This window comes from Drosophila sechellia, chromosome 3R (genome assembly GCF_004382195.2).
Source record: "Drosophila sechellia strain sech25 chromosome 3R, ASM438219v1, whole genome shotgun sequence".
Lineage (NCBI taxonomy): Eukaryota > Metazoa > Arthropoda > Insecta > Diptera > Drosophilidae > Drosophila > Drosophila sechellia.
This window is the reverse complement of record NC_045952.1, coordinates 4243953-4269370: the sequence shown is the minus strand read 5'-3', so window position 1 is coordinate 4269370 and position 25418 is coordinate 4243953. Positions and strand designations below refer to the sequence as shown.

Sequence of the window (25418 nt, the reverse complement as noted above, 5' to 3'; positions counted from 1 at the left end):
ATTTTAAATGGTATTTTCTCGATAAGTGGTCTTGTCAATATTAAGTAATCAGTCGATATCTTGGAGTTTAAAAAAGTTTACACATCTGTGAATTATAAATAGTTCAAGACATATAATAATTCAGTACAACAAGGTTGAAAATCAAATACAAGACATCAGAAGAATATGTTTTCCAAGCCAAAAGCAAGTCGTTCCAGCCATTTATTACCGCTTTAAGGTCCTCCGATGCTGCGCATGCTCTAAACGGCTTTCCAGCCAACAACAACGGTAAATGCAACTGAATGTAATCGTCCAGTGCTTCCAGCTGCCGAGCGCTCTGAGATCTTTCGCTCTTCGATCGGAATATATATAGGAGTAGCTTTAATAAAAGACGCCTGCAGAAAGCGGCTAAGAGGTAAAAAAAAACCAGACGACCTCGAGCAAAGTTGTCGCAAAAACAAAAAAAATAAAGGCATGCAAACTAAAATCCAACACACATGCAGTGTGGGAAGGAGTGTATAAACTGCAGAATTAGTTGTTGATAACTCGAGAGAAATACATTGTTGAATCGAATTTTTAAAATATTTATAATATATGTATATAAACCATTTCTATGGTTAACTCAAATTTAAAAAAATTCCATTTTCCGTTTGATGTTTTTCCAATAAAGCATTTACTTTCTACATAAACTTTCTCTTCTTTTTACGAGAAAGGATATGCACTAGCAAATGCGCAATTATTTCGAGAACCCGCTACCGAAACGGGAAAAAACAGACGGCTTTGGTGACAAAACAGAATAACAAGCTTAAGCGCTCATAAAAATTCACTTCCAGCGACAGCGCAGCGACTGTGACGTCGGCAACGGTCGCTTCCAGTGGCAAAAACGAAAGACTTCAATTCAGTTTGGCGAAGACAACGAACCCGAAAAGAGCTGCGCGGACGACGGCGAAAAAGAGAGAGAAACGTCTTACAAAACGGTACGTGCGCGCATGCGTGTGTCTGTGTGTGGCCAAATGCGAGCGTGTGTGTGTGTGTTTGGGCCAAAAGTTTAGTGCAGCAACAGCAACCACTACCAACACACGGGCAAAGAGAAAAAGTTAATGAAAAGAAATCAAATACGAAATTAAGTTGTCAAATCAGTGGGCCACGCAGGCGAATACGCTAGCAGAAAAGGAAGAGAAAGGAAGGTGGCCAAGTCCCTAATCCGCGTGTGAAAAGTGCCTCTGTGTGGGATTCGACGGTTCTTGTAGCCAAAAAAATCGGAGACGCCTTCACCTGGCCAAGTGGCTCACTCTCGCCTTCTGCGGAAGACAATCGCTCATTGGGTTGACTTTTCCATTGTGCCATTTCATCGCCGTCATCCGATCGCAAGAAAGCAACGGTATAATTCTCATACCAAAAAACACTCGTTCAAAGACATACATATGTACGTATCTGCATGTGAAAGTTACGGATCTCTTTCTATTCCGCTGCCAGCCTCTCGCTTTTCATTTTTTTCTTCTTCTGCGGCTGCTTCTGCTGCTAACGGGTTTTGTTAGTAACACTTTTGCTTTTTACAGGCTGCATCCAATCTGGCTACTTAGCATTTCGGCGGAGCTGGAAACAATTTGCGTTGTTTGCGGATCAGAAAACCCGTTCGCCGAAATAAAGCAACACACCCAAATCTCAGCAACTTGTTCTATAAATTATGATTAAATTAGTCAGCAGAGGAGAGTCAGAGCCAAGATTTCTGGGCTGCGCAGTGGTTTTTGAAGGCTTTCACAGGGAATTACCTGCGGGAAAGGTCACCTGGCGAAGGTTTTCACCTGGCTCCACCGTGTACGTCCACTCATCCGCTTGGCATTTCCAGCGAGATGCGCTCAGTCTTCGAGATTCTGTCTTCAAGGCTCCAGTCTCGAGGTCTCTTCTCTCGATTCTTCTCCCGTAGCTTGCTCATTTAAATTTCGCTCACATTCTTCCAGTGGGTCGCTGCCAAACAAACGCCTCTGCAAATAGTCAATGTTTATTTGTTTTCTCTCAATGTAGCAGGTAACTGTTGTTTGGAGTATTCAATTGAAGAGGTAAGCCAGTTCAACAACTTCAAAGTCAATGCTAAAGCGGTTTATTGGAATTGTTTTTTAAACTTGTCGTAAATCTTTAAAAGAACGTTTTTGCATTGAGCGGGCTATAACTTTTCTTGAACTTATCTTACTTTATATTCGAAGTCACAAAGTTCTCCAAGCCTAAGACCAAAAAAGTGTGTCATTAAACATGACAACTCATCGGTGAATGGATAAGTCTTCCAAAACCCCAAAATAAACACATCAATGGTCGCTCAAATTAAAGCCCGAACAAAAGACAAATCATTCGCAGGTCTGCAGAGAAACCAAAAGAAAAGAAAAACCCGAAAATGAAGTGCCAGTTCCGATTCAACTCACTCATTACGTAAAATCCAAATATTAAGCTCTTCTGTGACTCATTTCCCACAATCAAAATACCACGATTCAATCCTATACATCATTGTTGAAAACAGTCAAGTTTTCTGCAATTGAATGACTTTTAATTGGTTAAGTTAAAGTTAAAGAGTGATTCACTCCGAGTCGAAAAAGATTTTTATATTTGCAAGAATGCAACGGTAAAACAGTTTACAGACAAACAGGATACCAAAAGGTGAAAGAACTGTAAATTAAATGAGCTGACCAAATATATATGTATGTACATATATAAATAAATGTATGTATATTAATCTTATAAAGAAATATTGACGGTTTGTTGGAAAATATTTGATACTTGAAACTTTCAATAGTTTCGAATGTGTTTTTTCAATCAAACTTAGCATTTATTATCGGCTCAATGTTAATTACAAATTGTTAAACAATGAAAATGTGATAACCAAAACTTTACAAATTTGCAGTGCTCAAATCTGCGGAGTAAGCTCTCCCAAGCTCGATTGGCGATCTTTCGAGCTGGGTGCTAGCTGCTAGGTGCAGCTCCGAGATGGATCGTCTGGCATCCGCAGCCATGAATCACCCGGGTCGATAGCAACTGGTATTCCTGCAATCGGATTGCAGGCAACCTTCAAGCAATTGTGGCTCTCCGTCGTGGCAAGCATAAATCGATGGTTTGAGTAACTCGACTTGAGCCAATCCCAGCCAGCTGACCACTGCGCATTGAACCCACACACCCATGGTTGTCCCTCCCCGGATCGCCACTCCAAAACTTGCTCAGTCTTGGCCATGTCACCACCAATTCACCCGCCGTTCGTTCCGGCTTGGTTCGCCTGCAATTTTTCGCATAATGGCTGCTATTTCAGTCATATTGGCGCATATTTCTTGGCCGCAGCTCGCTGGCTTTCCTGTTGTCCGCCGAAAACTGGTTGTCCGGCAATCAGCAACCAGTGATCGGCGATCGGCAATAGCAGTAGGCAGTAGGCAGCTGGTTGGCGTGGCCGCTTCGGTTGCCGCGTTCCCGTTTTGACTAGTTGGCTTAAGTGTAGCAATCAATTTGTGCGCCACTCCAAGCAGCAGCAACTCGGGCTTGTGTATCTGAACCACTCCGGTATCTGAGCACCAGTATCGCATAGATTGTGTTCGCTTATTTCTATAGCATTTTTACAAGTATCTGACTTTCACTTTTTTCTGCTTCTGTCTTTCTGGCTGCCTTTCCGCGCAGCGCAGCTTTTAATTGTTCGCCTTCTTTGGCGGCTTCTGACTAAGCTGAGCAGCAAGACCAAAACATTCGAATGGATACACAGCCGTATCTGTGTACAGAAAGATTCGTTTATGCATTTTAACAAATGTACCTTCCAAAAAGTGAATAAATAATTCATTCGTCGATCTAAGGCCAAGTATTTCCCGCCAATCCGTTGCTGATTGATGGATTTAAGCATACGCTTAATAATGTATAAAGTATATGACCTTGATGACAGGATTAAAGATACACAATAAAAATATATTTGAACAAGATAGAATAGATTGGATACTATGTTTACTTTACACACCTTTTAAGCCACAAATTCAAGGTTCTTTCACATCATTGTGAATCATAGTGAAAATAGTTTTATTAAATTTGAAATCTTTGCATTTTCTACGTCTTCTCTATCAGTGTATTTCAGCATTACCCCTTTTCCATGGAATGCCAAATGTTGTTAAAGCAATTAAATAATTTGAAACAATTTTTCCGCCTGTAGTGCCTTTGATGTTTGGTCCAATAGGCATTCACTTCGCTTCTCTCCCGCCGCCCACCATTACCAACCCTTCCCCCCTTTCCATACCGCGTACGCCACCAGTCGCTAATGTGGTTATTACAACAGACAAAACTTATTAAATCGCCCAACGCCTGCAGCTGTGTCCCATTGTCTACTTCGGTGGGCAACACAACAGAGTCGGCCCACGCCCCCCAAAGACCTCCAGTTGGCCCGCTCCAGTTTGCCTTCCTGTCCGACCGGTTGGCTATCGGAGATCTGTGGCAGCAAACGAGAATATACGAGAATGTCTACTTCTCCGCGGCTCTGAAACTCAGTAATCCTTTCTGCGCCCGATCTTCTGGCCCTATGCGTGGACTCGACTTGAATGCCTAATGGGATTGGGATTGGTAATTCGTATGTTCCTCCACTTGGGTCATATTTGGTATGGGAAGCACGTTTCGTGTGTGGGTAAAAGTACTCCAATGTCTAGGGTCAACTAGGTTCAAGTCTTTCGGGGACTTACACACATGTTTCTTACGACTTATAGGCTTACTCTTTTTGGACGCCATCATTCACAAGTTTTTGATAAATTACAGTTGCTAATCTCGAATGAAAAATATTGTTATTAAGTTTACTGAGCTAAATCAGCCAGTTAAATAGCTTAATGGCACGGGTTTTTATCCAAGCTCCAATATGTTTCAAAAAAACATGTTCATTAGGAGAAATAAAGATATATTGACAAGCATATAGCTAAGCTGATACGTTTATCTAACATTTAAGCCACTGTATTGCTCAGCTTCAACCAAATAACTCAGCTTACGGATTGAAAGGCACGTATTAGAGCTAATTCACAAGTTTAACTGGCTCAAAAAATCACCTCTAGTGGACATTTGATATTTAGAAGACTTGGAGAAGACAAGATATCTGCTGGATATTCATTGCCAGTGGTCGATCCAATCGGTTTTAGGTTGGTCAGTTGTTTTTTTTTTTCATACCTAATTGATTTGGCATTTTGCGTTGCCAAAGAGTCGACAGAAACTGGTGTTTATTGTGTTTCAAAACAAACAAGATGAGTTTTTCAGTAAGCAAACCATGCAAGGATAGTAACTAAAGAAGTTACTAAAGAAGAACCCACTCTATGCAAAAAATGCATTTAGCCGGTAAATCGACCGTGACAGGACTCGAACCTGCAATCTTCGGATTCGAAGTCCGACGCCTTATCCTTTAGGCCACACGGTCCGGTTGAAACGTCACGTTTGTCCCTGCCCTATAAAGCTCAAAATGAGCACTCCCAGGACACACTTTCACCACACTTTCGCATCCTGACACCTCCACCTCCCAGGATGTGGCAGTAAAAACCACCCTTGCCGGCATAAGCTTCAAAATTGTGCGTTCGTCCTTTTGCGGGGGAGTGGAGAGTCCCAGTCCTTGTGCGCAGAATCCTCCACAAGGACCATATGTAGTACACAGCATCCCACATCAGTTGGTTGTGATTTGGAAATAACATTACTAAATCTCAAAATCAATCCATTAACAAGCTGTCCTCTCATTTTATTAATATTAATATTAAACCACTTTCTTTATCCAACTTGAATTTGATTGTTACAAACAAACTAGCGTTGCTTCGCCAGAGGGTTTAATACTGTCCACTTCTATAACCCTTAAAACACAATATTTACATAGCACATACAAATAGAAATCAAAAAAGGATATCTTTTCGTTAGTCTGCTTTCTGGTTTTTTCCGTCAAACTTTCAACTTTGTAAAATTTGTCAAGTCGATTGTTTAGATTCCGTGTAGCACAGCAATGCAATAAGGGGCTCCAAATTTCCTGATACATCATGCTAGCCGGGAATTCAGCCACTCTATTCAAAAAATCCATGGCTGGTGGCACTGTGAAGGGGACACAAGCAGTAGCACCCACCTTCGAGGTCACCCAGCTAAGCAGCTCCCAGCTGTCCAGCAATCGGGGCGTCCAGCTGCCGCCACTGATGATGAGGGGTCAGATCGATCCGGATCAGGTGGAGAACGCCACTTTCCGCGTGGTCCAGGTCGATCGTCGTCCCATCAGCGATCAGCAATTCAAAACGCTAATAAAGCGGCTGGTCAAGTGCTTCATGTCGGAGGTGGAGATCACAAAGCGGCTACGCAAGGCTACCTCCAAGCGGCCCGTAAATCCGGGGGAGCGGCAGCTCATCCAGCAAATGGAGGCCGTGCGTCGGAAGTACGAGGCGGAGAGATCCGCCTTGGTGGTGAATCTCAGTCTGGACACCCGCTTTAAGCGGTGCCATCCTCTTGCCGCGCAGCTCGGGGGCGTTCAGTCCAGCAGGTCCAGCAAATCACGAAAGAGCAATCCTCTCGAGAGCGACAAAGCTCCAAAGAAAACTACGAGCCGCAAGAACGAGCATGATATTCGAAGTAGGCAACGACAAAGTGGAGGATCCCTGCCCAAGGAGTCGATCGTGGGGGCCAGTGCGTGCAATCATATCGTAACGCCTGGAAATCTGTCCAAGCGACTCGGATTGCAGCAAGCCTTTCAATCCTATCCTGAACCTCACCGAATTGAAGAATCTTCTCCTCGCAACAAAAACCGATTGGTGTCGGTCAACAACGGTGTATCTGCTCAAGTGTCGCCCAGTTCTTCTGACGTATTCTACGATTTTCCGGATGTAGTCGAATTTTAAGATCCAAGTTATTTTGATTTGCCAATATTAATATGCGAAAAGAATATGGAAATTTCTCCGCAGCACTTCCCACAAACTGATATTGGAGGAACTCGACTCTCTTGTTTTTCTTGTAGTTACTACAACCCAGCAGTTAGGTTGATTTTCATCATTAAATAAATAACATTGGGTTTCCCTACAACTAAATCTTTCTATCGCCTCCAATATACCAACTGAGTAACATCTCCGATTTGCCTCTAACCACAAATATTGCGATCGGACGGGAATCTGGTACAAGGCCTCCATTGGCAGAACAATACGAGAAGTGCTGCAAACTGCGACGGCAATTCAAAGTAATCGTACCTAATTACCATAAAAAGAGAAGACCCAGGCAACATCGGTCTCAGTTCCGTGCCATATGTGGAACAAGTGATGCGAATCCGAGTCTCGGCTGGAGCATGCGACTTGCGGAGCTCCAGCCATTTCTTAAATAACTCCATGCCGAAAGTTACAGAAGTGAAAGTGAAAAGTTGATGGGGAAAATCCAGAAGCGCACGAAGCTCTGCAGTCATGTAAATTTAATCGCAGAGATGCCCAAGCCATGAGTCACTAAAATCAGTCTACACTGAGAAGAAATACATGTATAAAACTGGTCCAATTTCAAATTAGCGATATCCCATCTGTTTCTCATTTTACACAATCCATAATTTAGACTGCGACTTTTTTGTTGGGAACGATATGTTTCGAAATCATCGAATTCTTTCAGTATTCATGTAACAGAAGCGTTCAAGGTCCATCTTGGAACTTGAAGGTATGCACTCAAACCGGTCTAAGGGCGGAGTCAAAGGACGCCTGTCCTTGGGAGCCAAGTTCCATGGCCATAAATTGCAGGTCCATTAAAACCGGCTTATCGAACAATCGCAACCTGGGCTAAATTACTTACCCCTTTTCCCTCCTCTCTTCTCTTTTTGCAGCCGATCATTGGCCACCCACTCCAGGATTGGGGCTAGCACCAACCGTGGGAGATGTCTGCGATGCGGCATCGCCCCATGGCCCCTCCGGGCCAAGGAGCCGGAGCGGGAACCGCCGGGGAGCACGGCGACAGCGATGACAACAACTTCACCGACGACGAGAGTTCGCCCCTCACCCACGACATCTACGGCGGCAGGTAGGTCTCTTCACCGGATCAAGTATGAGTTTCCTCCATGTGTATAGCGGTGCCCAACTACCGCGAAAGACAACTAAATCGAGCGCGTATCAGCCAGAAAGCTGTCATTAAACCAGCTGCGACCGCTATTGCCTCACAATCACTTTTGGTTCGGAGCGGGGCGGAGTCGGGTCTATAAAGTGCCGGAAGTCGAGATCATCCAGTCGAGTGAGCAATGCAAATGCAGTGCTATGTGATCTGATCGGGTTTCTTTTATGTTGTAGTACAACTTTTTTCAAGATTTCTTTTATTTCCTGAATTCCGTTGTTTCATTTTATAATTACTTTTTAAATTTTCACTGTCACTTTGAGCAGTTGGTTTTAGAATAGATCGGTTTGTAGCCAACGCCATTCTTAGTTCTAATTACTAACAGAACATTTGCTATACAAGTTCATCATACAACACTTAATAAAACCTCATTCTATTTTCAGCCAACGCACCATACAAGAGACGAAGGGTTGGGATGTCTTCCGGGATCCGCCAATCAAGATTGAGACCGGGTCGACGGCGAATCAGGAGTGCTTAGAATTAACCGTGAAGATCTTGAAGATCTTCGCCTATGTGATTACGTTTATCATAGTTTTAACCGGTGGCGTCATCGCCAAGGGCACAATGCTCTTTATGACCTCGCAGGTGCGCAAGGATAAGAAGATGGAGTACTGCAACAAAGACTTGGTAAGAGCACTACACCCATTTAACGTGTAAACACTTACTTTATTTATGTATTTTCCCAAGGGTCGTGACAAAAGCTTCGTAGTGCGACTCCCGGAGGAGGAGCGAGTGGCTTGGATCTGGGCGCTGCTCATAGCCTACGCCCTTCCCGAGATCGGAGCCCTGATTCGATCCGCCCGCATCTGCTTCTTCAAGACCTTCAAGGTGCCGAAGACGGGCCACTTCCTATTCGTCTGGCTGATGGAGAGCCTGAGTGCCGTGGGCATGGCCCTGCTGATGTTCGTTGTTCTGCCCCAGATCGACGCCATCCAGGGCGCCATGCTGACCAACTGCCTGTGCGTGGTGCCGGGCATCTTCGGCCTCCTGTCGCGCACCTCCAAGGAGGGCAAGCGGTTCGTGAAGGTGATCATCGACCTGGCGGCGGTGGCGGCCCAGGTGACGGGCCTGGTGATCTGGCCGCTGCTGGAGAACCGCCGGGAACTTTGGGTCATCCCGGTGGCCTGTGTCATGATCTCGTGCGGCTGGTGGGAGAACTACGTGTCGCCACAGTCCCCGCTCGGCCTGGTTCGAGCTCTGGGTCGCATCAAGGAGGAGATGAAGTACACTCGCTACTTCTGCCACATATTCCTATCCATCTGGAAGATCCTGCTTTTCTTCACCGTCACACTGCTCATCTACTGGGCGCAAGGCGAGGAGCCCGGCAATCTGTTTGCCATGTACGGAGATGCCTTTGGACCCCACAAGATCATAGTCTACGAACTGCCAGCGGGACTGGGCGGTGTACTTCCAGATACCCTGGAATCGGCCAACATTGACACCGTGGATGTAGATGCCGCCTACAATACGGTGGTGTATGTGCTGCTCCTTCAGATTTTCGGCGCCTACTTGTGCTACATCTTCGGAAAGTTCGCCTGCAAGATCCTCATACAGGGATTCAGCTACGCGTTTCCCGTCAGTCTAACTGTTCCGCTCTCTGTAACGTTCCTGATCGCAGCCTGTGGAATCCGGATCGACGATCCCTGCTTCTTCCATGACACCATTCCGGACTACCTGTTCTTTACGAGCCCCTCGAACTTCCGGTTCAACAACTTTGTCACCGAGCAAATGGCGTGGGCCTGGATCCTTTGGCTGCTCAGTCAGACCTGGATAGCACTGCACATCTGGACGCCGAAGTGCGAGCGTTTGGCCACCACCGAGAAGCTGTTTGTCCAGCCCATGTACTCCTCTCTACTAATCGATCAGTCGATGGCCCTCAACCGAAGGCGCGATGACCAGGCAGATGTGAAAACAGAGGTAAGTGTTCGACATGGAATCTTGAAAGATACATAACTTCTCTTTTACAGGATCTCTCGGAGATCGAAAAGGAAAAGGGTGATGAGTACTACGAGACCATTTCTGTGCACACGGATCGCTCCTCGGCACCCAACAAGCCATCGATTAAGTCCTCCGACAACATCACACGAATCTACTCCTGCGCGACCATGTGGCACGAGACGAAGGACGAGATGATAGAGTTCTTGAAGAGTATCATGCGAATGGACGAGGACCAGTGTGCTCGTCGCGTGGCTCAAAAGTATCTCAGGGTTCTCGATCCGGACTATTACGAATTTGAGAGTGAGTAAGATAGATAGATAGATTATCCAGTTGGAGGTCAATCACCAACAATTCTTTTTGCAGCCCACATCTTCTTCGATGACGCCTTCGAAATCTCCGATCACAGCGACGATGATATCCAGTGCAATCGATTCGTCAAGCTCCTAATAGCCACCATGGACGAAGCTGCTTCCGAAATCCATCAGACCACGATCAGACTGCGTCCCCCCAAGAAGTATCCCACTCCGTACGGAGGCCGCCTGGTGTGGACCCTTCCGGGAAAGACCAAGTTCATTACGCACTTAAAGGACAAGGACCGTATTCGTCACAGGAAACGTTGGTCTCAGGTCATGTACATGTACTACCTGCTGGGACATCGCCTAATGGAGCTGCCCATTTCGGTGGATCGCAAGGATGCGATTGCGGAGAACACCTACCTTCTGACCCTGGACGGAGACATTGACTTCAAGCCGAATGCGGTGACCCTACTGGTGGATCTGATGAAGAAGAACAAGAACCTGGGTGCCGCCTGCGGTCGCATTCATCCCGTGGGATCGGGACCCATGGTGTGGTACCAGCTGTTCGAGTACGCCATCGGTCATTGGCTGCAAAAGGCCACGGAGCACATGATTGGCTGCGTGCTCTGTTCACCTGGATGCTTCTCCCTGTTCAGGGGCAAGGCCCTCATGGATGACAATGTGATGAAGAAATACACGACGCGGTCGGATGAGGCTCGTCACTACGTGCAGTACGATCAGGGCGAGGATCGGTGGTTGTGCACATTGCTCCTCCAGAGGGGATACCGCGTGGAGTACTCGGCTGCCAGTGATGCGTACACCCACTGTCCCGAGGGATTCAATGAGTTCTACAACCAGCGGCGCAGATGGGTGCCCTCGACCATAGCCAACATCATGGATCTGCTGGCGGATGCGAAGCGCACGATCAAGATCAACGACAACATTTCGCTGCTGTACATCTTCTACCAGATGATGTTGATGGGCGGCACCATCCTGGGACCCGGAACCATTTTCCTTATGTTGGTGGGTGCTTTCGTGGCAGCCTTCCGCATCGACAACTGGACCTCCTTCCACTACAACATAGTGCCGATCCTGGCCTTCATGTTTATCTGCTTCACCTGCAAATCGAACATCCAGTTGTTCGTGGCCCAAGTCCTTTCGACGGCATATGCCCTGATCATGATGGCTGTGATAGTAGGTACGGCCTTGCAGTTGGGAGAGGACGGAATAGGCTCCCCTTCGGCCATTTTCCTGATATCCATGGTGGGCTCATTCTTCATAGCCGCATGTTTGCATCCACAAGAGTTCTGGTGCATTACATGCGGCCTAATCTATTTGCTCTCCATTCCGTCCATGTACCTGCTGCTCATCTTGTACTCGATCATCAACCTGAACGTCGTCTCCTGGGGCACCCGCGAGGTGGTGGCTAAGAAGACCAAAAAGGAACTGGAGGCGGAGAAGAAGGCCGCTGAGGAGGCCAAGAAGAGGGTGAAGCAGAAGAGCATGCTGAGCTTCCTTCAGAGTGGAATCGGGGACAATGGCGACGAGGAGGGCTCCGTGGAGTTCTCACTCGCTGGACTCTTCCGCTGCATATTCTGCACCCACGGAAAAACCTCCGACGAGAAGCAGCAGCTGACCTCCATCGCCGAATCGCTGGATACGATCAAACATCGAATGGACACCATAGAGAGTGCCGTGGATCCTCACGGTCACCATGCCTCCCGACATGGCAGGAGGAGAACCACATCCAGTGGCTCCAAGGATCACCACCTGCTGACCTCGGTGGCGGAGAAGTCAGGCGATGAATCGGACGAGTCGGACTCAGACACTTCGGCGGAGCCAAAGCAGGAGCGAGACTTTCTAACCAATCCCTACTGGATCGAAGACCCGGATGTGCGTAAGGGCGAGGTCGACTTCCTCTCCAGCACCGAGATCCAGTTCTGGAAGGATCTCATCGACCAGTATCTCTACCCCATCGACAATGATCCCGTGGAGCAGGTAATATACGCCCATATGCTATTAATCTTAAACTTAACATACTTTGTTGTTAATTTATGTTGAAAGTATATATTATCTTAAGCTATAGTCGGTTTTCCAACTTCGTTCAGTAACGTCAAAGATAGCACAGTAAGATAAATTTATCAATTATCCAGATCACAAATCTACCTTACAAAATATGACTTAAATTTGCTTAAAAGCAAAGGCTTAGATTATTATTGACAGTTAGATTGATTCAGATTAGATTGAGTTCGATTATAAACTTAATTTCTAGATAATAAACGCTTACTAGATCTAGTCAACTGGATCCATATAGATATGTAGTATGGTAGAGTACTTAAACTTCGGCCCGCCGAAGCCAGCCTAATGGTTCGCTGTGAGTATTTTCCCCGGAAAAGCCCTCATCCCGAAAAAAACCGAACATAACTTAACCCCCATCGCCGGATCGGATAACGCTCTTGTAGGCCCGCATAGCCAAGGATCTCAAGGAGCTGCGCGACTCGTCGGTGTTCGCGTTCTTCATGATCAACGCGCTGTTCGTGCTGATCGTGTTCCTGCTGCAGCTGAACAAGGACAACATCCACGTGAAGTGGCCCTTCGGAGTGCGGACGAACATCACCTACGACGAGTCCACCCAGGAGGTAATTGCCGCTTTCACGCCGAACTAACACAACTCTTTTTTTGGTATATTTCTTTCTTTGGCGCCACGATCTGAATCTGAATCTGAATCTGAACCCGAACTGAATCCGAACTGAATCGAAATGAAGGCCCGCATTGCCTCCGACCTGATTGAGCTGCGAAACAAGTCGGTCTTTGCGTTTTTCATGGCCAACGCCCTGTTCGTTTTGATTGTCTTCTTGTTGCAACTGAACAAGGACAAGCTACACATTATTTGGCCGTTGGGCGTCAAAACCAACATAACCTATATCGAAGAGACATCCGAGGTTTATACACAAGCTTTTCTCGATGTTATATAGTACTACCACAACTGTGCTGTCATAGTGGTTTTGTCTTACCCTAAAACCTCCGGAGGGGTCCTCTAACTTCCTGCCTGTCCTCCTCCGTTTCACTTTCTCTAAATGTTTACTACCCAACATGTCCAACATGTCACATCACCAAACAGCTAATGATGTTCTTTGTTCTCGGTACTCCCGTTTACCTTGTTAGCCCCATCCTAATGGTTCAGGCTGTTTATCATACGAATACATCATGTAAAAACAACAGAACAACATCTTGGCATTTTCGCGGTTCTAACAGTTAGCCCTAAAATGACAACACGTTAAACTGTAAGCAACATACTTAAGTATCCCCCTCTGAGTAATCACAGTTCTGTACACAAGACCAGAGGTGCGGCCAGCATATTCATTGTTCCTCCGACATCAATGTGTTCAATAAATATATAAATAAAACCAAACCCGACATATAACCTACCTCCCAAATGGTATCACACCTCAACCTCAACATGCCACAATCACCGACTACTGGTGTCAAGATCAGCCATTATCCAAGCCCAAATCGTTCAGTGTCACTAACGCAAAAGCAACTCCTTCAGGGCCCCGCTAATCGTATTACACATCCCCCATAGGTGCACATCTCCAAGGAGTACCTTCAGCTGGAGCCCATCGGACTGGTGTTCGTGTTCTTCTTTGCTCTTATTTTGATAATCCAGTTCACGGCCATGCTGTTCCATCGATTCGGAACCATTTCGCACATCCTGGCCTCGACTGAACTCAACTTCTGCAAGAAGAAGTCCGAGGATCTGACACAGGATCAACTAATAGATAAAGTAGGTGGCCCGCAGTTAACATTAATACAAATAATAAACTTACAATTTTCTTCAGCATGCTGTGGAGATCGTCAAGAACTTGCAGAGGCTGCAGGGAATCGATGGCGACTACGACAATGACTCCGGTTCCGGGCCAGATCGCATAGCCAGGCGGAAGACCATTCAAAATCTGGAGAAGGCGCGACAGCCACGTCGCCAGATCGGCACCCTGGATGTGGCGTTCAAGAAGCGCTTCCTGAAACTCACCGCCGATGCGGAGAACAATCCGGCCACGCCCATTCTCACCCGCCGCCTCACAATGCGGGCGGAGACCATCCGGGCACTGGAGGTGCGCAAGAATTCGGTGATGGCCGAAAGGCGGAAGTCTGCGATGCAAACTCTGGGAGCGAAGAACGAGTACGGGATCACCACTGGGGCACCGGTAAGATTAGAAAATCTTTTTGAGAAATGTTAGAGACAGGGTAATAACCAATCCATATATGTAGATCAACAACAATGGAGCTCTGCCGAATCAGCGGAGCGGACGCGTCTCAAATGCAGGAATCAGCATCAAGGATGTATTCAATGTGAACGGTGGTGCTGCAGAGGTAAAGTCCGATTTTTAACCATAAAATATGTGTACTCTAATGGAAATATTTCACAATTAATGTTCCATCCATTTAATATACTCCGATTACCCTTGCAGCAGATTTACGGCTCGAATGGGGGCGGCACTATCAACCAGGGTTACGAGCACGTGATCGACGAGGACGCCGACGGCAACTCTCTGCGGCTGACCACCAGGAATCCCCATCCCCACCCGCACCATCAGGTCTCCTGGGGCCAGAACACCAACGGCGGCGGTGGTAATGGCACAGGTCGCCTGTGAAGGACCCGCCCATCCTAGACGTAGTGCTAAGTTAGACCTAGAGAACTTGTTAACGAATTCCGCCACTTTCCATAAACTGCCTAAACGTAAGACTAAGCCAATACCTAGAGTTGTAGTCAGGAGGGATTGTGTTGTATAGTATATATAGGGACGCGAGAGAGAGCCAGGACACTCTGGATCAGGACGTTCGTAAGGCATCCTGGCGACACAACGAACATTATGCTTAGCTAATCACACTGCCAGTGCCGATGTGTGCCGATAAGTGGGTGGCAGATCGCCCACTGTGGCAGCAACATTCATGCGATGTACTATACTATCATTTGTTAGGTTATCTTTAAGTCAATACCCGCGTGGATCCCCCGGGACACGCGGCCAGTGCATGCTGACACAAAATACTCAACGTGGAGCTGATTCGCAGTGGCCTATTTATGCACTCGAAATATCGAGGTTAGTTCTTTTTAAATAAATAATCAGTGATGATTTAACGGATTGTATAAGTTTTGAAACAAGAAATAAATGGAAGTATCAAACAGAAGGCATTGTGTCGATATTTCTCACTCTCATCAAACTTGGGTTATCCAAGAATGAGCTACATCCGAACCCAGGTGAGACCCTACCCCAAGTTTAGACCAATACCCGTATATTTTCGGCTTAGAGCCCTGGTACTATACGAATAACTTTATTTGCGGGAAAGGGAGAAACATTACTAGACATCGCTTGCGGGACAACATTGATAACCAGCTATGATAGATAATAGTATTAGACACCCATATGGAAACGATGTATGTAGGTATGGTCGTGTATGCTCGCGTTATCAGCGAGTTACCTTAGTGGAATAGAAGGTTGCCCTTCTTGGCGGCTATGGGCAAGCGGTCGCCCTGGAGGAACGGATTCATGACCGCGTCGTCCAGGCGAGGATCGGGCATCACAGGGTATCCGGCCTTTTTAACCAGGCTGTTAACGTTGTTCAGGCTGTTCTCCTGGCCCATCTGCATGATGTACTGCTCCACGGCGGAGTTCAGGTCACCCTTCTCGGCACCGACATCGGCACTATCCTGTTCCGAGCAGTCGAACATATGCTCGTTGTCGCAGGTGCAGTCCTGAGCGGCCTGGAACTCCCGGCTGAAGATGGCCGTGTTTTCGAAGTCCACAATGCAGCTGCCGCCTTGGGTCTCCATGTCGTAGCCCTCGGGGCAGGGATTAGGAGGGTTGCAGTAGGCAGGCAGGCCGGCGTCGTTCTTCACTATGGTGGGATACCGGTTGGGACCCTCTCCCATTCCGCCGGAGATGAACTGGTGACCCCACAGCGAGCTGTGCTGCAGGAACTCGTGGTCCCGCAGCGAAGGGTGGGAGGCAGCTCCCGATGCCGAGCCCGATTGCAGGATGCAGTCGCTTCCGCCGTCACACAGCCTCGCGTACTCCGACCGGGAGACCAGGTCCACGTTGTCCTTGGAGCCAGCGGCTGCCTCGTTGCCCACGTCGTAGTAGCCCACCTGCATGTCGTTGTCCATGCGATTGAGCAGATCCGTCAGCAAGGCATCGGCAAAAATATCCTTGGAGCTATAGGACTGCACCTGGTAGCCACTCGAGGCGACCACGAGCATCGCCACCATCATGTGCACAACTGGAAAAACATGGGTTATTCTCATACCTCAACCACCTATAACTATTACTTGCAGACTTACTTTGCGAACGGAACAACATATTGCGCGATTCTAAGCGATTTCAACCGTCCACGTCGAAGTTTGGTAAGGTATTGATTTTTCGGCGGCAGCTGCTCCGATTCCGTGTATATACCAACGTGACGTAGGGCTCTGTGCTTCGTGCGACGGCTACCAGTTGAATTTGCAAAATATACGCAGATCCAACCGAAGCTGCCTTATGGCAGCCACAGCTGAAAGGACGCATGCGCCGAACTCGAAAGCTCTTTTATGTTGGAGCAGTCCTTTGGGGGCCGAGAATTAGATTAGCGCCAAACTGCTGGAGCTGAGTTCTTCAGACCTCTTTAAGCATTAGTATAAAATGCTGGCAGAAAATAAGGAAATTTAGTCGCTTAGAAAACTTTTTTTCTTGTATTGTAAAGCAGAGCGGTGTATGCTACATGGTAAGACGCTTTAAATTGCCATTCCCTCCTTAATTTAAAAGTATGAACTGTAATAAATAAATTGAAAGTAAAACAGAAGGAATTTTATTTTCAATCAATTAAAAATTCACTTATAAAAAAATAACATTGAACCGATACTCTATTGACGAATATTGTGGTGGCGAGGTAGTAAACTAAACTACTCAATTATGATTTACTTATTTTGACCTTAACATTTACTTATAAGAACGGGTGGTAATAACTCAGGATTGGGTTGCCAATTCGCTGAAATCGAATTCATCCTGCATATATTTGGCAAGGCGCTTGTGCGGTGCTGTTTTTGTATGAGCCACCAGACCGCGGCGAGTTATAAAATCCATGTTGCACGGCTCACACCTTAACGAAAAAATACGATATTAAGATTTAAGATTGCGCAAGCTGACAAGCTTACCTGAACATCCGCGTTTGCTTCGAGTGTGTCGAACAGTGGTTTTGCAATTCGGAAACGCTGCTGAAGTTCATTCCGCATTCTAGGCATGGATAAGGTCGTTCGTTCTTATGGGCTCTAAAATGAAATTGGAAGGTGCATATAGTGCTGCGCTAGCATTCGATTCCCAGCCTCCTTACTTGTCGTGCCGAAACTTAGCGCCCAGAGATGCGAAAACCTCGTGGCAGATGGCGCACTGGAACCTGCGGTTTATTAAGTGAGCCTGGGTGCGATGCTGCTTCAGAAGCGCCTTCTTTTTGAAAGTCTGTGGGCACTCAGGGCAAGGGAAGAACTGGTTCATATCCCGCCGGTTCTGGTGCCCATTTAAATGCTCGGTGTACAGGAACGCATCGTGGAACAGGGTTCCACACTCGTCGCAGATAAAGAAGTTACTGCGCCTCTTGGCGGCCCGCTCTATCTCCTGCTCCTGTAGATCCTCCTGGTGCGCCGCTTCTGCTGCTGCCTCTGCTGCCGCCATCACAGCGGCAGCGGGGTCGTCATCCGGCTCGATTTCCTCTAGGTCTTGGGGTTCATCTTTCGATTCTTGATAACACACGTACTGCTCGTTATCGTCGTGCGCCTCCAACTGATCCGCATCGATCAGTTGCTCGTCCAGCGGCTCGGGACTAAGCTCAACGTGATCAGTGCTCTGATCACTGGGCTTCTTTATGATATCCAGCAGGTACTTTTGCGAGAAGATACACCGCTCGCGGAACTTGGCGGCCAGGTCCAGCTCGGAGAAGCAGCGCTCGCAAACGATCTCCGGCAGCCCCTGGTTTCTTGTCAGCTGAAAAAATTTAAGTTAACAAATGTTAGTGCGGTCGGCAGCTGACATAACCACCTACCTCTACTCCCGTGATTAGCTTCAGTTGACCCACATATCTTCCCCGCATGTACATGAATATGTTCCGATCCCGCTGGTTGCCCATGATTTTGTTGGCGCAAATGCGGCAAATGCCGTCGAGTTTCATTGTTTATCAAGTTAATGTGTTTACTTTTAGCATAAAACGCAGCGACGGAAAGTGTTACCAGATGCTGAACAGCTTTTTACTGTCATGTTATCGACCACCCCTGACTAGAAAGGCGACAGAGCTTAATCGATTTGTTATCGGGCAATCCGGGCAATACATTTGTATAGCGAACAAAAATTGTTTATTCATTGAGCTACTTGATTTTATTAATAGTTAAAACGATACAATTTAGGTTAATTTCGGTTAGAAGATTCCTTTTTTAAGCAAACCCAACTCGAATTATAATGTTTAAAGCCATTTAAAACCTTTCTATATCCTTTCTCATGTTTATATTGCATGTCTCAATGAAGAAAGAACAGCATATAAAATAATAGTATATAAGAGTATATATAAGTTAGCATAAACTTTATAGTTTTTAAAGGTTAAAGGTCTAATGAATCACAATGGATACAAAAAGAAACAAAATCAAAATGGATTCTAAATATATCACTTTCTTAAAGTGTAATTTCATAATTTAACATTTTTTTGAGGTATTTTGCCATCCATAAATATAAATCAAACTGCAAGAGTATGTAGTTTTCGCTTGCCCTTAGAATATAATTTTCTTGACACCTAAAAATATAATGTTGCTTAACACAATTTTTGAATTTCCATTTTTAGTTTTGCTAGAGAATTTAAAATATAATATAAAATAAATATCGGAGCCATTGAAAATAAAAAATTAAATTTGATGCCCAACAATACCATTGTAAACCAACATAGCCATAGGCTCTGCAGCCAGTGATATAAAATTTAAGTTAGTTTAGTTTTGTAAACAACTCTATCTATTATAATAAATAATTAGTTAAATTGTGAGATTCGTTTCATTTGTCGACTAACGATATTTGTGGGGGTTGAACATGGGCGAAAATGGCGAATAACGAGCTAATCAATCGAAAGATTTCACATCCCTAGTTGCGCGCCTTAAATTTTTTGTGATATTTGTAAACGTTTCGAAGATATTTGCAGTTCGCAAATTACTTAAATAATCCGTGAAGGTCCTGTGCGGGTAACCAAGACATTGAGCATGTCCAGCGAAGCGAGTGTGGCTTCCAAATGGACGCGTCCAGATGACGTGGGTATGGACTCGGAGGAGCACCTGCCCGCCACTGATGTTGTTTCGTTTTCCAGTTCATCAAACTGCAGCGGCTCAAGCAGAAAAAGAACAAATTGGCAGCCCGCGTGAGCAACAACAACAATAGGCGGATAGGACTCCAAGTGGATGAGACGGATAAGAGCAAGCTACTGGAGGCTAAGCTCGCCCAGAAGCGAAAGAATCCGTTTGCAAAGTGAGTTCCCCTCTTTCTCGTTCTCCCCAACATTCAATTACTAACTCCCTGCCCCAGATGCACAGATGATGCCAAGAAACTGCGCGTTGATCCGCATCTGACGGACCTCGAACCAGTGGTCACAGCCTCCTCGTGCTTTGTGCGGGAAACGCCCACGCGCCCGCCGCCTGCCAAGTTCGTGCTCCAGAAGTACGACCCCCAGGCCTTTGCCAAGCTCTTCCAGCAGCCCCAAATAAACGCTGAGGACGAGGACGACGCGGAGTTGGCCGCCCGGCAGAAGCACACCGCCCACCTACCTGTGGACTGGTCCCTAAAGACACGAGCCCGTTTCTTCTGTCCCACGGAACTACCTGCCATCCAACTGAAGACCTCGCAGCTGGCCAGCGGACTTACCAGCTTCGTGCGCTGCATGGACCCGCAGCGGACGGAGAGCACGCTGGATATCTCGGACGCCACGCGGTTCAACCAATGCAACTACTACTGGCAGCACCCGCACCTGCCCTGGCTGACTCTCTACCCGCGCACCGCCAAGGAGAACGTGGGCGTTGTGGTGGGTGAGCGGGAGCGCAAGGCCCTGGCCGAGGAGTGGGACTTCAGCTTCCGGGGCCTATTTCAGCTGCTGCGTGCCCGCCAGTGCCCGTACTTCTACCTGTGTGCCAACACCTTTACGGTGCTGTTCCGAGCTGCCGGAGTGGGCGGTCGGGCGGAGAGTCACGCCTTGGTCACGCCCTCGACTCGGGGAATACGCCAAGCTCTGCGACAGGAGGGGATCGAGTTCAGCATGCCTCTTAAGAGCGAGGGCAGTGGAAACGCACACGATAGCAGTTTTACCGAGGAGAGCACTACCAGCTCCTTGGGTCCAGAAGCGGGGGAAGATGCTCCTCCGCCGACACAGGAAAATGAGGACGACGACGAGGACTGGCTGGAGAGCTTGGGCGTGGATGAGCGCGAGCTGCGACGTATCCAGTCCTCCCATGCCAGGAAGCAACAAGCTGCCGAAATGCGAGAGGACTTTAGCGACAACTCCCTGCTGCTGGTCGATGGCGTGGAGTGCCAGGGATTCTTTAGCTATCTGCTAAATGCCAAGAGTGCCATCAGCACAGTGGGCCGCCTGGCCGGAGTGCCTCCCACTCTGCTGTCGCCAGTGGCCTTCCCCAAGGCCACCATGCAGCACTTGGTACCGCGGTCCAAGAAAGTGCGCCTGGATGGCATCGACTACTTTAGCATAGACATTAAGGGCCTAATCCTACCTACATTCCTGCCCAGCGTGGCGGAGCTGCTGTCCGAGACGCGCCAGATGTTCAGCTCCACGCTGGCCAGCAGCATCAATACGCTGGCCTTTAGCAAAGCCACACAAAAGCTGCTCGAGACTCCGGAGATGCCACAGTCAGATGCGGAAGGAGAAGATGCCGCCGGGCAGGTCTTTGGCGAGCAGAATCTTTCGGAGTGTGGTCTGCTGCCGGGAGTAGTGGGTTCCATCTGCCGCACGGGTCAACATGCCGTGGGTCTCCTGGAGCGCGTTTGCTATCAAAGGGATGAGGGATATGCTTGGAGCTAGACACCAAGTGTTTCTCACACAAGAGCAGCTTTGTTTTCCTAATCTGTACGTCTGTTATGTGAAATAAAATATTGTACTAGAATAGCGTTTATAGCAAAACCGTGGTGTCGATGTTTTTTCGTACCAAACGCAAGTATCTGTGTCTACTTAAGATTATCCATAGTTAATGCAAAGGGATTGCTTACAAGATAACTATCGTGTAGCAATTCGCTTCCACTTCGTCATTACATTAATTCCCCGGGAATTGAGCAGCCAAATGGATTGTGCTTAATCTTAGTCGGTATGTTTTATTATGGATAAAGGGGTTGAGTATTAGCTAGTTGTCCACCATGATGAGCTCGTCGATGCTCCAGTCCTCGTAGGAGTGATCCGGCAGGTATCGGCGGATGATTATGGGGATTTTCTTTTGCTTCAGCTCCTTCATGGCAATCTGCAGGGGATCCGTTTCCCCGTCCAGCTCCACCATGATGGGTGCGCACATGGCGATCTGGAGCGCTCGTGTGCCCAGAACTCTGGCGCGCTCGTATTTCGTCATGTACTTGGTGGTGATGCGTTTAGACTTGGGCACACCTCCGCCGCCTGCACCACCGGGGGCTATGATCTCGATATTGTCCGCTTCCTCCTCCTGGTTAATATCCTCGTCCACGTCCTCGTCGACGTCGTCGAAATCATCGCCGCCAACGCTGCAATTGTTGAGTAGGTGGTTAATGGGCACAGCTATCGATTGTGTTACGCCTGCACTTACTCGTCGTTGTCGTAGTCCGCATCATCCATCACTGTTTTTCTATTGTTTTAATCCAAATAAAATAATAAAATGCGGCGTGTTTTGCACGCGTCGACTTCTTCTTCTTTCACTCTGCTGCAAGTGGTTTCCAACACTGAAGCACAGTGCGAAGAACTGCCAGTGCCCCTCAAACTCTCAGGCTTGCATTTCTGCCAAATGTAAAAGTGATTAATTATCGAATAGCCGTCAGTGGCGCGAGTATTTGAAATTTGAAGAATTCGTATAAAGCTTAGACAATTTGAATATTTGAAATTGGATGTATATATAGTTTAAAATACTAAAATCTTATTTATACTACTTCCTAAAATAATTTAATCCAATTAGAGAAGTTAATTCCATAAAATGTAAGAGCAATAAGTAATAAAATAATAATGAAATGAAGTACTTACCTATTGGTTACCCATCATCTAAACGGACACTTTACGTAATCGAATTCAGTATTTTCTTAATGAAAAAGGGAATATTAGTCGCCTACTCTCGGATAACTTGGAAAATACAAACCTTGTAATCCCGGATGAGTTCTGGGATGATATGGACGCTGGAATGATGCGGGTGGTAGGCGAATTCTGGGCGAAGATGCCGAGGGACAACCAGCTGGATTAGGTTCGTACGAAGGGTGGTATGCCGGAGGGTGTTGGGCTCGCGGAGGACAATATCCAGATTGAGCTGGTGGATGTCGATTTCCGGGCGGACTGCTTGGAGCTGGATATCCCGGCTCGTAGTCGTAATCGACGCAGGTGCGAATGGAGACGTTTCTTCGTCTGCCAGCGGGGCCTCGATGGATGGCTTCCCTGTCGAAGCGATTCAGATCGAAGTTGGCTAGAGGATCCACCTTCTGCTGACGCGTGCTTCGGGGAGGATACGGATAGTAGGGATCCTGGGGATCCTGGCAGTTCTCATTTATCGCGTGAACGGCGGGCTGTAAGGATCGCGAGGAGTCGCTGTATGGAATCTCAGAATGTGGGTCCGACTGCAGCAGAATTGGCTCTTCCAAAGCCACTTTCCGATCCTCGCCCAACATGACGGGGTATGGATCCGAATGGTACACCCGTGTCCTCCGCGCGGCTGGTCCGCCATGCCCGTTTCCTGGGCAGTTGGTACAGCATCTCTGCGGCTTGTTCCCGGAGGGGCCGCAAACCCTTTGCCTTGCGGGCTCCGGGGCTAAGGCACAGCAGCATCGCTGGCGGATCTTAGTGGGCGGAGGCGGACAACGGCTTATCGGCGCTGGAGGAGTGCAGCAGCACCGGGTTTGCGCAGCCACGCCCTTTGGAGGCCGCTGTGAGCGAATCACGAAGCAGTGCCGACTGCGATTCCGCTCTGCACTCCGCTGACAGTTGCAGATGTCCTGCACGGAGATGTGCTGCGCTGGCCTCCGACCCACCTGGTAGGCACTCGGACTGTTCCCTGTCCGGAAGGAGACGCTGACGTATTAATGGACACATTACCACCTGTTTTACTTTACCCATTAGCGCTCACATTGGCTTTATTGGCCCAGAAATCAGGGGAAAACTGGAAATTTGGCTAACCAGAAATTTGGGAGTACTGTCATGTCATGTTGTGAGCGGTGTAATATGTGTAGCTTGCTCTGTAGCGCCTGCTGGGATTCCAACGTTCTACCGTGGCACGTCATCCAGATCACTGAATGACGCACTTCTTCTGCTTCTTCTGCGATCGGCAGTGGCCGCAGGAGCTCGGGTTCTGGCTCTGGTTGCCTTGGTGCGGGCGATAGGGCTGCGGTCCTCTGGGCACGTTCTGGCCACATGTCACGTTGGCGTAGGTGGGCTGGGCCATCGCCTGCTGCTGCTGTTGGTTGGGAGGCGGGGCCACCGGCGGTGCGCAGTGGCACTCCGTCTTGACGGGCTTCTCGCGACAGGTGCAGCGGGTCTCCAGGGCAGGCGGCTGCTCCCGCGGACCCCGACTGCACGTGATGTGGTCCGCCTGAACGGATGGCGGAGGTGGCCGGCTGCGGTTCTGAGTGCACGTGCACTCCACGGTGGGTGCTCCCCGGCTCTGGTAGAGGCTGCATGCTGCTGGATCGGCCGGCGGCTGCGTCGAGTTGACCTGGCAACCGCCTGCTCCCTGGCCCCGCGGACCCGGATAGGGACAGCTGTCCGGCTGCTGCTGTGGCTGGTGGGCGTAGGAGGGGGGTGGCCGGTGGGGCGGTTGCTGGGGGGGCGGGGCTCCGCCGTTGGTGCCGCATGGACAGTTGTTGCACTTGCCACACGGAGACGCTGGAGGCGGAAGGATTAGCGCGCTGTGGTTGGCGGTCTACAGTCCATTTGATACTCACACATTTTCCGAAAGTTAGGGTTTAGGTGTAATTGTCCCTACAGGCTATCCTACAAGCTGGTAAATCCAAAATGACAATTCCGGGTCGAGATCTCTAATCGGGTTTTGTATACCCCGCGTTCTTTGCATTCATTTAAGCTTTAAAAAATTGGTATGACCAAATATACCTATAAATTAACAATTTGAAAACAATTCTAGAAACGCGGTATGTATACTTTAAATCATTGGTAATTATGTTTGAAAGGGGATCAATAGCACTCAGATAATTTATTAACATATACACTCCACTGGTTTATTTAAGCCCAATTAATGTTTAAATTTCTGCAGTTTAAATTGGAATTAACAACAAAAAGGAAAAGTATACTTTTATGTCCTATTACGAAATATTAAAAACAGAAAATTGAAATCATGGGAACGCTTTGGTCGAGTGCCCGAACTATTGCATATCCTAACTTTTGCCTACTTTTCATATAATTCAATGTAGCTTACACTCTTCGAGTAACGAAAATATCAAAAGCAGAAACGATATAACCATTACTTCGAAAATCGGACTTTAACAAAAGTGAGAAAATAACTGATTATAAAACAATTCTTAACATTTTAAGTTTCCTTTCTCCTTTTTTAGGTTGACATATACGGACTTTAAAAGTTTGGTGGATAGACAGTCGTAATAGCTCTTCCACTAAGGTAGGTCCTAATGGATGTGGAATGTGCGTTTGGAGCCACAATGTGTGGCCGAGCACTTCATTTGGACATGGATGACTGTTGGGAAAGAGCAAATTTTTAGATATTCCTTTATTTGCGTGGTTTTTTTCTATATTACGCGCATAGTTAATTTTGGGTGAAGATGTCGTTAATCTTAATGCAGCCCTGGTTTTCGCCGGATTTGAGAATACCCCAAACCAAACTATGTGGTATTTTAATCAATTCGGGTGGTCTGCCCGTAATTTCCACAATTATCAGTGCGGTCA

General features: G+C 47.5%; 8 protein-coding genes and 1 non-coding gene across 13 annotated transcripts; 3 read left to right on the top strand and 6 right to left on the bottom strand.

Annotated features, from left to right (window-relative positions):
- Positions 1-879: 879 nt before the first annotated feature.
- Positions 880-15482, top strand: LOC6613934 (chitin synthase chs-2). Of its 5 annotated transcripts, none has more exons than XM_032720315.1 (11): positions 880-956; positions 7781-7974; positions 8445-8688; positions 8749-9978; positions 10029-10299; positions 10363-12293; positions 12758-12934; positions 13879-14079; positions 14135-14500; positions 14565-14666; positions 14765-15482. In XM_032720315.1, exons 2-11 carry the CDS (start codon positions 7832-7834, stop codon positions 14945-14947), a joined length of 4848 nt encoding a protein of 1615 aa, XP_032576206.1. In that variant the 5' UTR covers positions 880-956; positions 7781-7831; the 3' UTR covers positions 14948-15482. The 5 variants fall into 5 exon arrangements, with proteins under 5 accessions (XP_032576206.1, XP_032576209.1, XP_032576208.1 ...); XM_032720318.1 differs by lacking the exon at positions 12758-12934 and adding an exon at positions 13061-13237 and having other exon boundaries at positions 889-1405; positions 14768-15482; XM_032720317.1 differs by having other exon boundaries at positions 890-1405; positions 14768-15482.
- LOC6613937 lies at positions 4000-6925 on the top strand. The gene has a single exon (XM_032720321.1). The coding sequence runs from the start codon at positions 5985-5987 to the stop codon at positions 6825-6827; it is 843 nt and encodes a 280-aa protein (XP_032576212.1). The 5' UTR covers positions 4000-5984; the 3' UTR covers positions 6828-6925.
- On the bottom strand, positions 5311-5383 carry Trnar-ucg. Its single transcript has one exon. It is a non-coding gene; the product is annotated as a tRNA-Arg (tRNA).
- A 108-nt stretch (positions 15483-15590) lies between the features above and the next one.
- Positions 15591-16776, bottom strand: LOC6613936 (neuroendocrine protein 7B2). Its single transcript, XM_002038365.2, has 2 exons — positions 16633-16776; positions 15591-16571 (listed from the first exon to the last, which is right to left on the bottom strand). The coding sequence occupies exons 1-2, from the start codon at positions 16649-16651 to the stop codon at positions 15775-15777; spliced, it is 816 nt and encodes a 271-aa protein (XP_002038401.1). The 5' UTR covers positions 16652-16776; the 3' UTR covers positions 15591-15774.
- Positions 16777-17108: 332 nt separating this feature from the next.
- On the bottom strand, positions 17109-18558 carry LOC6613935 (transcription factor Ouib). The gene is made up of 4 exons (XM_002038364.2): positions 18363-18558; positions 17658-18304; positions 17482-17595; positions 17109-17426 (listed from the first exon to the last, which is right to left on the bottom strand). The coding sequence occupies exons 1-4, from the start codon at positions 18486-18488 to the stop codon at positions 17294-17296; spliced, it is 1020 nt and encodes a 339-aa protein (XP_002038400.1). The 5' UTR covers positions 18489-18558; the 3' UTR covers positions 17109-17293.
- An 864-nt stretch (positions 18559-19422) lies between these two features.
- On the top strand, positions 19423-21473 carry LOC116801796 (protein downstream neighbor of son homolog). The gene is made up of 3 exons (XM_032723438.1): positions 19423-19602; positions 19659-19816; positions 19874-21473. Exons 1-3 carry the CDS (start codon positions 19555-19557, stop codon positions 21372-21374), a joined length of 1707 nt encoding a protein of 568 aa, XP_032579329.1. The 5' UTR covers positions 19423-19554; the 3' UTR covers positions 21375-21473.
- A 162-nt stretch (positions 21474-21635) lies between these two features.
- LOC6613933 (DNA-directed RNA polymerases I, II, and III subunit RPABC2) lies at positions 21636-22251 on the bottom strand. The gene is made up of 2 exons (XM_032723441.1): positions 22120-22251; positions 21636-22057 (listed from the first exon to the last, which is right to left on the bottom strand). Exons 1-2 carry the CDS (start codon positions 22146-22148, stop codon positions 21691-21693), a joined length of 396 nt encoding a protein of 131 aa, XP_032579332.1. The 5' UTR covers positions 22149-22251; the 3' UTR covers positions 21636-21690.
- Positions 22231-23697, bottom strand: LOC116801797. The gene is made up of 4 exons (XM_032723439.1): positions 23621-23697; positions 22660-23562; positions 22548-22602; positions 22231-22307 (listed from the first exon to the last, which is right to left on the bottom strand). Exons 1-3 carry the CDS (start codon positions 23622-23624, stop codon positions 22562-22564), a joined length of 948 nt encoding a protein of 315 aa, XP_032579330.1. The 5' UTR covers positions 23625-23697; the 3' UTR covers positions 22231-22307; positions 22548-22561.
- An 80-nt stretch (positions 23698-23777) lies between these two features.
- Positions 23778-25414, bottom strand: LOC6613932 (TANK-binding kinase 1-binding protein 1). The gene is made up of 3 exons (XM_002038361.2): positions 25271-25414; positions 24449-25209; positions 23778-24389 (listed from the first exon to the last, which is right to left on the bottom strand). Exons 2-3 carry the CDS (start codon positions 24450-24452, stop codon positions 23794-23796), a joined length of 600 nt encoding a protein of 199 aa, XP_002038397.1. The 5' UTR covers positions 24453-25209; positions 25271-25414; the 3' UTR covers positions 23778-23793.
- Positions 25415-25418: the final 4 nt, after the last annotated feature.

Coding starts and splice junctions, on each gene's coding strand:
- LOC6613937 (XM_032720321.1), top strand. CDS start 5,985: ATGCTAGCCGGGAATTCAGCCACTCTATTCAAAAAATCCATGGCTGGT.
- LOC6613934 (XM_032720315.1), top strand. CDS start 7,832: ATGTCTGCGATGCGGCATCGCCCCATGGCCCCTCCGGGCCAAGGAGCC. Junction 10,300..10,362: donor GGACTATTACGAATTTGAGA/GTGAGTAAGATA, acceptor TTCTTTTTGCAG/CCCACATCTTCTTCGATGAC. Junction 14,667..14,764: donor TGAACGGTGGTGCTGCAGAG/GTAAAGTCCGAT, acceptor TTACCCTTGCAG/CAGATTTACGGCTCGAATGG.
- LOC6613935 (XM_002038364.2), bottom strand. CDS start 18,488: ATGAAACTCGACGGCATTTGCCGCATTTGCGCCAACAAAATCATGGGC. Junction 18,305..18,362: donor AGCTAATCACGGGAGTAGAG/GTAGGTGGTTAT, acceptor AAATTTTTTCAG/CTGACAAGAAACCAGGGGCT. Junction 17,427..17,481: donor AAGCAAACGCGGATGTTCAG/GTAAGCTTGTCA, acceptor TTTTTCGTTAAG/GTGTGAGCCGTGCAACATGG.
- LOC116801796 (XM_032723438.1), top strand. CDS start 19,555: ATGTCCAGCGAAGCGAGTGTGGCTTCCAAATGGACGCGTCCAGATGAC. Junction 19,603..19,658: donor AATGGACGCGTCCAGATGAC/GTGGGTATGGAC, acceptor TTCGTTTTCCAG/TTCATCAAACTGCAGCGGCT. Junction 19,817..19,873: donor CGAAAGAATCCGTTTGCAAA/GTGAGTTCCCCT, acceptor TCCCTGCCCCAG/ATGCACAGATGATGCCAAGA.
- LOC6613933 (XM_032723441.1), bottom strand. CDS start 22,148: ATGGATGATGCGGACTACGACAACGACGA. Junction 22,058..22,119: donor GCGGACTACGACAACGACGA/GTAAGTGCAGGC, acceptor CAACAATTGCAG/CGTTGGCGGCGATGATTTCG.
- LOC116801797 (XM_032723439.1), bottom strand. Junction 22,603..22,659: donor AACTCATCCGGGATTACAAG/GTTTGTATTTTC, acceptor TTTTTCATTAAG/AAAATACTGAATTCGATTAC.